This window comes from Orycteropus afer, unplaced genomic scaffold (genome assembly GCF_000298275.1).
Source record: "Orycteropus afer afer isolate SDZICR_OR568_19922 unplaced genomic scaffold, OryAfe1.0 scaffold00291, whole genome shotgun sequence".
In the NCBI taxonomy this organism is placed as follows: Eukaryota; Metazoa; Chordata; class Mammalia; order Tubulidentata; family Orycteropodidae; genus Orycteropus; species Orycteropus afer.
Window position 1 is genome coordinate 3929343 of NW_006921878.1, and position 11270 is coordinate 3940612.

At 47.9% G+C, this 11270-nt stretch overlaps 1 protein-coding gene across 1 annotated transcript in view; it reads right to left on the reverse strand.

The window, feature by feature from the left end:
- PLIN3 (perilipin 3) overlaps positions 1-11270 on the reverse strand; it is a 28841-nt gene that overhangs the window by 14303 nt on the left and 3268 nt on the right. Inside the window, exons 2-4 of the mRNA XM_007951106.1 lie at positions 8709-8907; positions 8439-8521; positions 2466-2763 (exon numbers count right to left, since the gene is read on the reverse strand). Coding sequence (XP_007949297.1) covers positions 2466-2763; positions 8439-8521; positions 8709-8907 — 580 coding nt within the window. The remainder of the gene's footprint in view (positions 1-2465; positions 2764-8438; positions 8522-8708; positions 8908-11270) is intronic.

Consider the following 11270-nt stretch of genomic DNA (forward strand, 5'->3'; position numbering starts at 1 on the left):
AAAAAAAAAAAAAAAAAAAAAAAGACAGACCCTAGGAAGTTAAAAGACAAGTTGGAAAATTGCCTATACCAATCATTTCATTCTACTCCCATGAAACTTTAATAGGTGTAAGTTTGAACTTTGTCAGTAAGCTGATCTGGGTTCAAATCCAGCCCTATTAACTCACTGGCTCAGTGATGCCCTAGGGCAAGGGTCAGTAAACTATGACCCTCAGGCTACATGCTGTCAGGTTGTTTTTCTTTTTTTAAATTAATTTTTATTTTAAAATAATTTATTTTCTGTTGGATTGACAGTACACACAGCAAAAAATATGCCGATTCACGTTTCTACATGTGCACTTCAGTGACACTCATCATGGTCTCTGAGTTGTGCAACAACTGCCACCCCTCCTCTGAGCTGCTCCTCCCTCATTCACATGAACTCACTGCCTCCACAGCTTCCCATCTCACCTTTCAAATGACTGTTGCCAACTTGATCTCATATAAATCAATCTAAAAAGAGCACAAGGCTCAGGGCAGACACTCTTTACTAGTTAAGCTAAGTCATAATCTGGTTTCAAGACTTCAGGGGAAGTTGTTATGTTGGTGAATGTTTTTGTGTATGTTTTCACCACAATAAAAGTAAAACAAAGAACACTTCAGAGGATAGTTTTGGTTTATGGATTAAAATTATCTCAGGGCAATAGTTTCGGAGGTTCACCCAGCCTCCATGGATATAGAAAGTCTGGATTCCATGAGCATGCTGCTTGTTTTTATAAATAAAGTTTTATTGGCACCAACCATACCCATTGCCTACTGGTGGTCTATAGCTGCTTTATGCTACACTGACATGGTTGGGTAGTTACAACAGAAACCTTATGGCCTACAAAGATGAAAATATTTATTATCTAGTCTTGGAAGAAAACGTTTGCCACCCCCAATATACAGGAACGCATTTCACCAGTGAGCCTCAGGTGCCCCTTGTGTGTGACCACCACAGCCAGAGCTGCCTAAAACGTGACATGCTGACTGCCGTGTACCTGGGAAAAGTACACAAATGAACATTTAGCTTTGCATTATCTTTGTGTATTTATAGAAGATGATCGTCCCTGGGTGTGCAAAAGGTTAACGCATTCCGCTGCTAATGGAAAGGTGGGAGGTTTGACCCCACCCAAAGTCACCTCGGAAGAAAGGCCTGGTGACCAAATTCTGAAAAATCAGCCACCGAAAACCCTACGGAGACCAGCTCTGCTCCGACGCATGTGGGGTTGCTGTGAGCTGGGTTTGATGCCAGGACAATTGGTTTTCTGGTTGTTGTTTTTTTTTTAATAGCAGATGACTCAGCTTTCTTTTTATAGCACTGATAAAGTTTCCTTCCTAAAAGAATGCAAGAGAGTTGATTTAAAGACTACCAAATAAACAGCACAGGATGGCCAAGGTCGCGGGAGAGATGACTCTGGCCAGGCAGGACCAGCAGAGGATCGTGAGGGTTAAGGGAGATCTCATTTCAGCCACACACTAATTTGGCATCTCTCTGGATCAGGAGCTCTGGTAGCATAGTGCCTCAGGCGCTTGACTGCTAACCAGAAGGCTGGCAGTTCAAACCCACCAGCCACTCCTCGGAAGGAAGACTGGGCAATCTACTTCCATAGTGATACTGCCTGAGAAACCCAAGGAGGGGTCACTATGAGTCGGGGGCCGACTTGACGGCACCATAACAACACCTGGGTCAGGTACAGTTCTAGGAACATAACAACAACTGGGTTAGGTACAGTTCTAGGAACAGAAGACAGTGGTAGTAAAAAGCAACCACATCTCAGTTACAGAGCCAATGCATGGCTTAGTGAAGGTAACCTTTGATCAAGTGGAATTTAGTTGTTTCTATAAACATTGTGCAATTCCGGAAGACTTTTCTAATCCAGAGGTAAGCAAACTGGTCTGTACAGGGCCAAAGAGGTCAATTGTTTCTGGCTTTGCAGGCTCCACTCATCTCAGCTGCTTGGCTCAGCTGTTGCAGCACAAGGCAACTACAGACAATATGGAAATGAATGGGCACAGCTGTGCTCCACTAACATGGCTACGTGGGCAGGCCGTGGGGAGGAAGTGGGCTTTTACCCATGGGACGTGGGAACCATGGGGGGCTGTGAGCAGAGGAGGGATGGGTCCTGACTCAGATGCCCACTGCCGTCTTTGGGTTGCAGCCAGGAGAACAAACTGTGGGGATGAGGTCAAGAAACCAGGGTGGAGGCGACTGCTATGATCGAGGTGAAGGTGATGGGGCTGGACCAGGTGGAGGTGAGTACTCTGGTCCAGGTGGGCAATGACAGAGGGCTACAGAGGATGAGTCAGGGCTGACTCGACGGCACATAACAACAACAACAACACAGAGGATGGGGTAAGATGGCAAGGAAGGAAGGACAGACTCTAGATGGGCAAGAGAGGCCCCAAGGCAGGAGGTGTGGAGCAGGGACCCCACGGGGCACTCACCCAGCTCCTCGTCCGTCATGGGGAGGTGGTTGTCCATCCACTCCTCTGACTTGCCCAGCACCGTGTCAACTCCACTCAGGACCATCTGGCCTACACGGGATTCCATGACTGAGTGGACACCGCTGGTTACCACGGACTTGGTCTTGTCCACGCCACTCTGCACAGTGCCCCGGGTCACATCCACTGCTTCCGTCACTCGGGTGGCCACAGTGTCCTTGGCACTGGACACTGTGTTGGACACCATCTCTCGGGCCCCTGACACTTTGGATGAGACAAGCTCCTTGGTGTCTTCTAGGACCTAGGGGACACAGGCACCAGCCATCAGCATCTCTGCCCTCGGTACCTCCTACCCCACACTCTCACCTCTAGGGAGGCCAGAGAGAGGAGTTCCATCTCCTCTCTCCTTAAGATGAATATTGAGTCTGTCGTCACAGTTAAGACCCTGTGCTATGCAAGTAGTTGGACCTGTGGGCTTGGGACCACGGTCACAGGGGACATCAAGCTCATTGGCATAACATACTACACAATAACATTATTCCACATCCTACTTTGGCGAGTAGTGACTGGGATCTTAAAAGCTTGCAAGCACCCACCTAGATATAAGGATAGGTTTCTCCTCATCCAGAGCAAAGAAGAATGAAGAAAACCAAAGATTCATGGAAACAATTACTCCAATGGACCGGTACACCATGAGATCCTCAGCTTATATGACTATGAGACCAGAAGAACTAGATGGTTCCCGGCTACCACCGTCAACCTCTCAGAGGGGGTCTATGTAGGAGATCCTGGATAGAGTGGGAGAATAATGTGGAACAAAACTCAAAATCATAGTAAAAAAGAAAAAAAGGGACCAGGTTTGCCAGTCTGATAGAGCCTGGTGGAACCCCTGAGACTACAGCCCCTATGTGCCCTTCAGGTCTGGAATTGAATCCCCTCCTGTGACTTCCAGCCAAACAAAAGACAGGCCTATGACTGAAGATTTACACTAGGTAGATATACTCTGGAGAGAACAATCATGGGAGAATAGAAGGGCTGTGTATGCACAGGGAGATGGCTAGGGGTGGGGGGCAGGAGTGCATGGAGGGAGGGACATAGGGAAGAGATAACTATGGGGAGGAAGTGGGAAGAGAGCTGTTGTACTGTGGAAAATTGCAGTCAATGTCATGAGACAAAGTCTATGTGAACTGCTACATGGAAAACGAATTTGCTCTGTAAACTTTCACCCAAATCACAATTAAAAAAAAAAAAAAAAAAAAAACCCCGCGCTCTGGAGCCAGACACCAGCCCCAGCTACTGCTGAGGTGATCCAGACTCACGGCGTCCTCACGTCAGAACAGAACTGAGCTCCACAGGGTTCCAGCAGCTGATTTTTCAGAAGCAGATCTCCAGGCCTTTCCTCCGAGGCACCTCTGGGTGGACTCAGACCTCCAACCTTCTGGTGAGCAGCCAAGCACATTGGCACCACACACAGAGTCTCGTCACTTACTCTCCACATCAGTTTCTATCAGCCACATACCAAAATGACATGTGGCTAGGCTACCATATTGGACAGCATAGTGCACCATCATGAGCTGCTGAGGCTGGGGGCCTCATTTCATTGTTTGCTCAGCACCCAACAGGGCCTGAAATACAGTAGGTACTTAAGAGACGTTTGTTGATTGAATAATAGAAAGTGATCCTCTCTCATATTTCTGGGCCTGACACTGTGCTAAACCCATTATCTATATCATTTCATCCACATGGCAATCACCTGAAGGAGGCACCCAGTGCCTATGGACTGAGGTTCACACAGGCAGAAGACACAAAAGCCTGGGTTCAAAATCCCAGCCTTGATATTTCCTAGCTGCTGTGTGGGCTCAGGCAATTTACTCTACCTCTCTGTGCCTATCTTTCCAACTCATAGTCAGAGCAGCACTTGGCTCCAGTGCTCTGAGGCATGACAGCAGACACTGTGGCTACTGCTGAACTGGAACCAGGCCAGTCACCCATGAAGGGTCAGATCCCTGGCTGGATGTGTACCCCATATGCCAATTAAGCCCCTTTGGGAAGCTGGCCTCAACTGGGGGTGGCTATGCCTACCAGGGGACATTGGGTAATATGGGGAGACATTTGTGGTTGTTACACTTTCAGGGATGATGCTACTGGCATCACGGGGGTGGAGGCCAGAGGTGCGACTCAGCATCTATAGTGCACAGGACTGGCCCCCACTCCAGAAAATGATCCAGCCCCATGTCAGCAGTGCTGAGTCGAGAGATCCTATGTTAATTATTTGGGGAAGAAAAATTGAGTTCTCTCCCTAGTCACACTATACATCAGGATAAACTCCTGCTTGGTCAGATGATGTAAACCAGAGGGGCTCTCCAGCTTTGGGGACTCCCCTCCTCTGAGGGATGTTGCTCAACACCCTGCAGTGCACAGGACACCCCCCACCCCAGAGAGGAATGCAGCCCCGAGGTCAGCAATGCTGAGGGAGCGGGACCCTGTGCACTGGGATGTACAGCGTTCCCCCAAGGTTCAGTCCAGCTGGAACCTCAGAATGCAACCTTATTTGGAAATAGGGTCTTTGCAGATGTAGTGAGTTAAGATGAGGTCCTACTGGAATAGGCGGCCCTGAGCCCAGTGACAGGTGTCATAACTTATAAGAAGGCCATTTGAAGACACAGAGGGAAGATGACCAAGTGAAAGTGGAGGTGCAGGTTGGACTGAGGCAGCTACAAGCCAAGGGTGGTCAGCAGTTACCAGAAGCTGAAGAGGAGGCAGAGTTCTTCCCTAGAGCCACTGGAGGGAACGTGGCTGCTGACCCGTCCATTTCAGACTTCTCATCTCCAGAACAGGGGCTCTGGTAGCACAGGCTAACTTGACTTGGTTCAAATCCACCAGCCACTCCTCGGAAGGAAGGTTGGGCAATCTACTTCCGTAGTGATACCACCTCGGAAACCCACGGAGGGGTCGCTATGAGTTGGGTCCGACTCGACGGCACATAACAACAACAACACAATCTCCAGAACTGTGAGAGAATAAATGTTTGTCATCCTAAGCCACTAAGCTTGTACTGAAAAAGCCCAGATGGTGCAAACAGTTCAGCACTCAGGTGCTAACCAGAAGGTTGGCAGTTCAAACCCACCCAGCAGCTCCATGGGATAAAGACCCAGCAGCCTGCTCCCATAAAGATCACAGCCCAGCAAATCCGATGGGGGCAGCTCTACTCTGTCCCATGTGGTCACTGGAAGCTGCTCAACAGCAATGGGTTTTTGTTTTGTATTTTGGTTAAATCTTAATGGGAGCAGATCACAAGGTCTCTCTCCCGAGGAGCTACCAAGTGGATTGAAACCACCAACCTTTCAGGTAGCGCTGAGTGCTTAACCATTATGCCACCGGGGCTTATAGGATGCCGGCAGAATCCTCATATTACAGAAGAGAAAGTGAAGCTGGGAGAGGCAAAGTAGCTTGTCTGACGTTGCCTCGCAACTCGGGCAGAAGAGGTATCTGAACCTGGTGTGTTGATTCTAGGAGGCAGGGGTGGTTCAGGGGTCCAATTCTTGCCTTCCACGCAAGATTCAGGTTCGCTTCGCGGCCAGTACAGCCACCACCCATCTATCAGTGGAGGCCTGCGTGTTCCTAGGACGCTGAACAGTCGGAATTGGCAGTGGGCTTGGGACTTCCACGCAGAAAACAAATTTGTCAACCAATCAACTCCAACTCACAGCACCCCTAGAGGACAGAACAGAACTGCCCCATAGGATTTCCAAGGCTGTAATCTTTACAGAAACACACTGCCACATCTTTCTCCCATGGACCAGTTGGTGGATTCAAACTGCCCACATTTTGGTTATCAGCCAAGCACTTAACCACTGCACCACTAGGGCTCCTCTCTCCATATAGGGTCCCTGGCAAATTAGATAGCCACCCCATCCATTTTTATCCTTCTAAGATGGTACCCCTTTGAATATCTGAACACCCAACCTTCCTGTACCTGTGGGGATGCATCATTTTGTGTGTGTGTGGGTGGGGGTGGTGGTGACATGAGTCCCTGGATGGTGCAGATAGTTAATACACACAGTGCTCACTGAAAGGACAGAGGTTGAGTCCACCCAGAGGCACCCTGGAAGACAGGCCTGGTGACGTACTTCCGAAAAATCAACCACCAAAAACCCTATGGAGCCCAGTTCTACTCTGACACATGATGTCACTGCGAGTCGGGGTCAACTCAACAGCACTTTGGACTGGTATGCTCATTGGGCAATAGCATCTGTATGAAGCTACGGGAGGGCACAGTGGACTGTCTAGCTCACACGGGCCCTGGTTCAAATCCCAGCTCTGCCCACAGTGCCGTCCCACAGAACCTTGGCAGAGAAACAGCACTGGTCCACCTCATGGGGCCCAGAACTGACAGGCAAAAAGAGCTCGGAGCAGCCACTCTGTCGGGTGACCTTGGGGAGTTTCCCCGAGTTCAGCCTGTCTATAAATGGAAGAATGTTTGCCTCATGGGCTAGCGGCAGGACGGAGGGGGAACGCAAGTGCCTCGGCTCTGCAAAGCTGGCTCCAGGGCGACGTTTCTCTAGTCATCCGTGAACTCAGCACTTTCTGTCCTCCCTCTGTCCAAGCCCCTTTTGTGGTTTCTGCTGGTAAGAGACGGGTGCAAGTCCTGCCTCGCCATTCACTAGCTTCAATACCCGCAACGAGCCAAACCAGTTGCCGTGGAGTTGATTCTGACTCACGCACACCCCACGTGTGTCAGAGCGGCACTGTGATCCAGAGGGTTTGCAGCAGCTGGATTTTTGGCAGCAGACTGCCAGGCCTGTCTTCCAAGGTGTCTTTGGGTTGACTTGAACTTCCAACCTTTTGCTTAGCAGCCAAGTGCTTAACTGTGCTACCGGTGGCTCCTTTACTAATTGTCCACCTCCCCTAACTAGAATACAGGCTGCATAAGCGCCTGGGCTATCTGCTCTGTTGCTTGGGCTGATGCCTAGCAGAAAGCTTGGCACATAGTAGGTGCTTATTTTCACTTGTTGTTGAGTCGATTCTGACTCACGGTGACCCCGCGTGTCTGAGTAGGGCTGCACATCATAGGATGCTGTGGCTGATTTTTCAGATGTAGACTGCCAGGCCTTTCTTCCATGTTACCTTTGGGTGGACTTCAAGCTCTCCGTTAGCAGCCAAGCGCTAAACCATTTGCACCACTCAGTCAGCTAAGCCTGGCTTATGGGAACCCGGAGGATTAAATGTGACCGTGTGGATGCACAGCTGATGGCACTATTCTTGGCATGCAATAAGTGCTTGAAAGTTAGTGAACAAACGGGCTGCTTGTCAAAGCGGGTGCTCTCAGTGAAAAGACTAAGGAAGCCGGGGTGGTGGCTGGATTGACCTTGTCCCACTTCTCCCAAGAAGTTACTTTAGGTGTGAGGGGAAAAAAAAAACCAAACACACTGCTATCGAGTTGGATCTGACTCATAGCGACATGTCCTTGGGTTTCTGAGGCGGTATCTCTACAGAAGTAGACTGACCAATCTTCCTTCCGAGGAGCGGCTGGTGGGTTTGAACCACCAGCCTTCTGATTAGCAGTCAAATGCCTTAGGCACTACGCCAGCAGAGCTCCTAGGTGTGAGAAACTCAACCACAATAGAGGTACTGAGGTTGGCCCTTCTGGTCCAGTGGCTCCCAGACGAAAGTACAGATTAAATATGCAAGTACTTAAGTGCCTGATCTCTGGCGGATGCAAATGGCTGACATTCTCAGCTGCTAACCCAAAGGATGGTGGTTCAAGTCCACCCAGAGGCATGCTGAAGAAAGGCCTGGTGATCTGCTTCCACAAAATCAGCCACTGAAATCCCCATGGAGTACAGTTCTACTGACACACACAGGCTGCTGTGAGTCAGGGCTGACTGGACAGCAACAGGAGCCAACTCACTGTCCAGCTGGGGCTGTGTCAGCTGGATCCCCAAGGAGCTCCCGGGGAGGGGGAACACCAGTTACCTTCTCAGGGGGCTTCTGCAGGATGGGCAGGTTCTCCTCTAGCTTGTCCAGCCCTTTGTGGGCGTACTCACTGGCGGATGCAACTGCAAGACATGGGGCAAGAGTGAAATCTGATGGTTACTTCCCCATTTCCACCCACTTTGAACACAGACATCGCTCAGGGCCCAAGTGAGCTCAGCTGGGGCTGGTTTAGGGAAGGAGGCCTAGGACTAGGGCAGACCCCCGGAAGTGCTGGGCAGCCAGGCTTGGGGCTCTGTGGGTATTACTCACGCTGTGGCTCCAGCTTGGAGAGAATGGGCTGGGCCCCGCTGACAGCGGCCGCCGTGAGGGTTTTCATGCCCTTCTCTGCCACGTCGCAGACGTACTTGACGTGGGGGTAATTTTCCTTGGCAGAGGTGTAGGCCGCAGACACCATGTCGCAGGTGGAGCCGATGAGAGGCATGTTGGCCACGCGGTCCACCACACTCGGCTGGGGAGAATGGGGGATGCTCAGATGTGCTGGGTCAGGGGGACATTTGGGGTTTTGCTTGCAATCTCGGCCAGCAAAACAGCTCAGCTCACCCCTACTTCACAGCCAGGCAGTTGCATAACCAGGAATTTCAAGGCTCCCCATGTTTCCTCCACCCTTACTCAGCAGCTCATGTGTTTGAATGTGGACTTCACACCTACTATGCTGGGCACTATGGTGGTGCTAATAGTTAATGTACTCAGCTGCTCACCCAAAGGTTGATGATTCATGTCCACCCAGAGGTACCTCAAAAGAAAGGCCTGGCCATCACCTGAGCTGAACATTTACCTGAGGTAGATACTCTCCTTGGAGAGATCAATCATGGGAGAATAGAAGGGCTGTGTCTGCACAAGGAGATAGCTCGGGGTGCAGGAGTGGAAGGAGGGAAGGACACAGGGAAGAGGTAACTATGGGGAGGAAGTGGGAAAAGAGCTGTTGCATTGTGGGAAATTGCAGTCAATGTCATGAGACAAAGTGTATGTGAAATGCTGTATGGAAAATTAATGTGCTCTGTGAACTTTCACCCAAATCACAATAATAATTTAACAACAACAACAACAAAAAGCCTAGCTTGAATCAAATGAGAATGAAAACACAACATACCAAAATCTTTGGGACACAGCAAAAGCAGAGATCAGAGGCCATTTTATAGCAATAAATGCACACTTCAAAAAAGAAGAGCCAAAATCAACACTTTAAACCAACATCTCCAACAATTAGAAAAAGAATAGCAAGATAAAGCCTTCAGACACCAGAAGAAAAGGAAATAATAAAGATTCAAGCAGAAATCAACGAAACAGAAAACAAACAATAGAAAACAATCAACAAGACTAGAAGTTGGTTTCTGAAAAGATTAATAAAATTGACAAACCACTGGCAAATTTAACAAAGGAAAAGAGGGAGAGAATACAAGTAACACTAGTAAGAAATGAAACGGATGACATCACAATAGAACTACCTGAAATAAAAAGGGTAATATCAGGATCCTATGAAGAACTGTATTCAACAAATTTGAAAATCTGGAAGAAATGGACAGATTTCTAGATACACACCACTTACCTAAACTAACACAGATTGATGTGGAAAAGTTGAACAGATCCATAACAAAAGAAGAAATTGAACAGGTCATAAAAAAAATTACCAAATTACCAAAAAAAAAGTCCTGGCCCAGATGGTTTCACCAGAGAATTCCACCAAATGTTCAGAGAAGAACTGACACCAATGCTACTCAAACTATTCCAGAACATAGAAAAGGATGAAATCCTCCCAAATTAATTTTATGAAGCAGGCATAACCTTGATATCAAAACCAGGCAGAGACATCACTAAAAAGGAAAACTATAGACCAATATCCCTCATGAATATAGATGCAAAAATCTTCAACAAAATCCTAGTGAATAGACTCCAAAAAATAGTACATTATGACCAAGTGGGATTCATACCCAATATGCAAGGATGGTTCAACATTAGAAAAACAATCAACGTCCTCCACCACATAAAACAAAGGAGAAGAACCACATAATTGTACCAATAGATGGAGAAAACGCACTTGATAAATCCAACACCCATTCCTGATCAAAACTCTCAGCACAACAGGAATAGAAGGGACATTCCTCGACATAGTAAAGGGCATATAAGCCAAACCAACAGCCAACATTATTCTCAATGTAGAGAGATTGAAACCATTCCCCTTGCAAACAGACACCAGACAAGGATGCCCTCTATCACCACTTCTATTCAACATTGTACTAGAAATCCTAGACAGGGCAATTAAGGCAAGAAAGGGAAATCAAAGTCATCCAAATTGGTAAGGGAGAAGTCAAACTATGCCTATTTGCTGATGCTATGATCCTGTATATAGAAAACCCAGGAGACTCAGCAAAAAAAACTACTGCAACTAATTGAGAGATTTAGCATAGTAGCAGGAGATAAGATCAACGTACAAAAATCAGTTGGATTCCTCATCAGCAAAGAGACTGCTGAAAAGGAAATAAGGAAATCAACACCATTTACAATAGCTACCAAAAAAAACCTTGAGAATAAGTCTTACCAGGGACACAAAACACCTGTAGAAAGAAAACTACAAAAGACTACTTCAAGAAACCGTAAGAGATATACATAAACAGAAGAACATCCCATGCTCGTGCATAGGAAGATTGAACATTGTGAAAACATCAATTCTACCCAAAGCAATCCATATATTCAATGCAATCCCAATCCAGATCCCATCAGCACTCTTTAAGGATATGGAAAAACCAATCACTAGCTTAATATGGAAAGGAAAGAGACCTTGGATAAGCAAAGTGCTATTGAAGAAGAAGAACA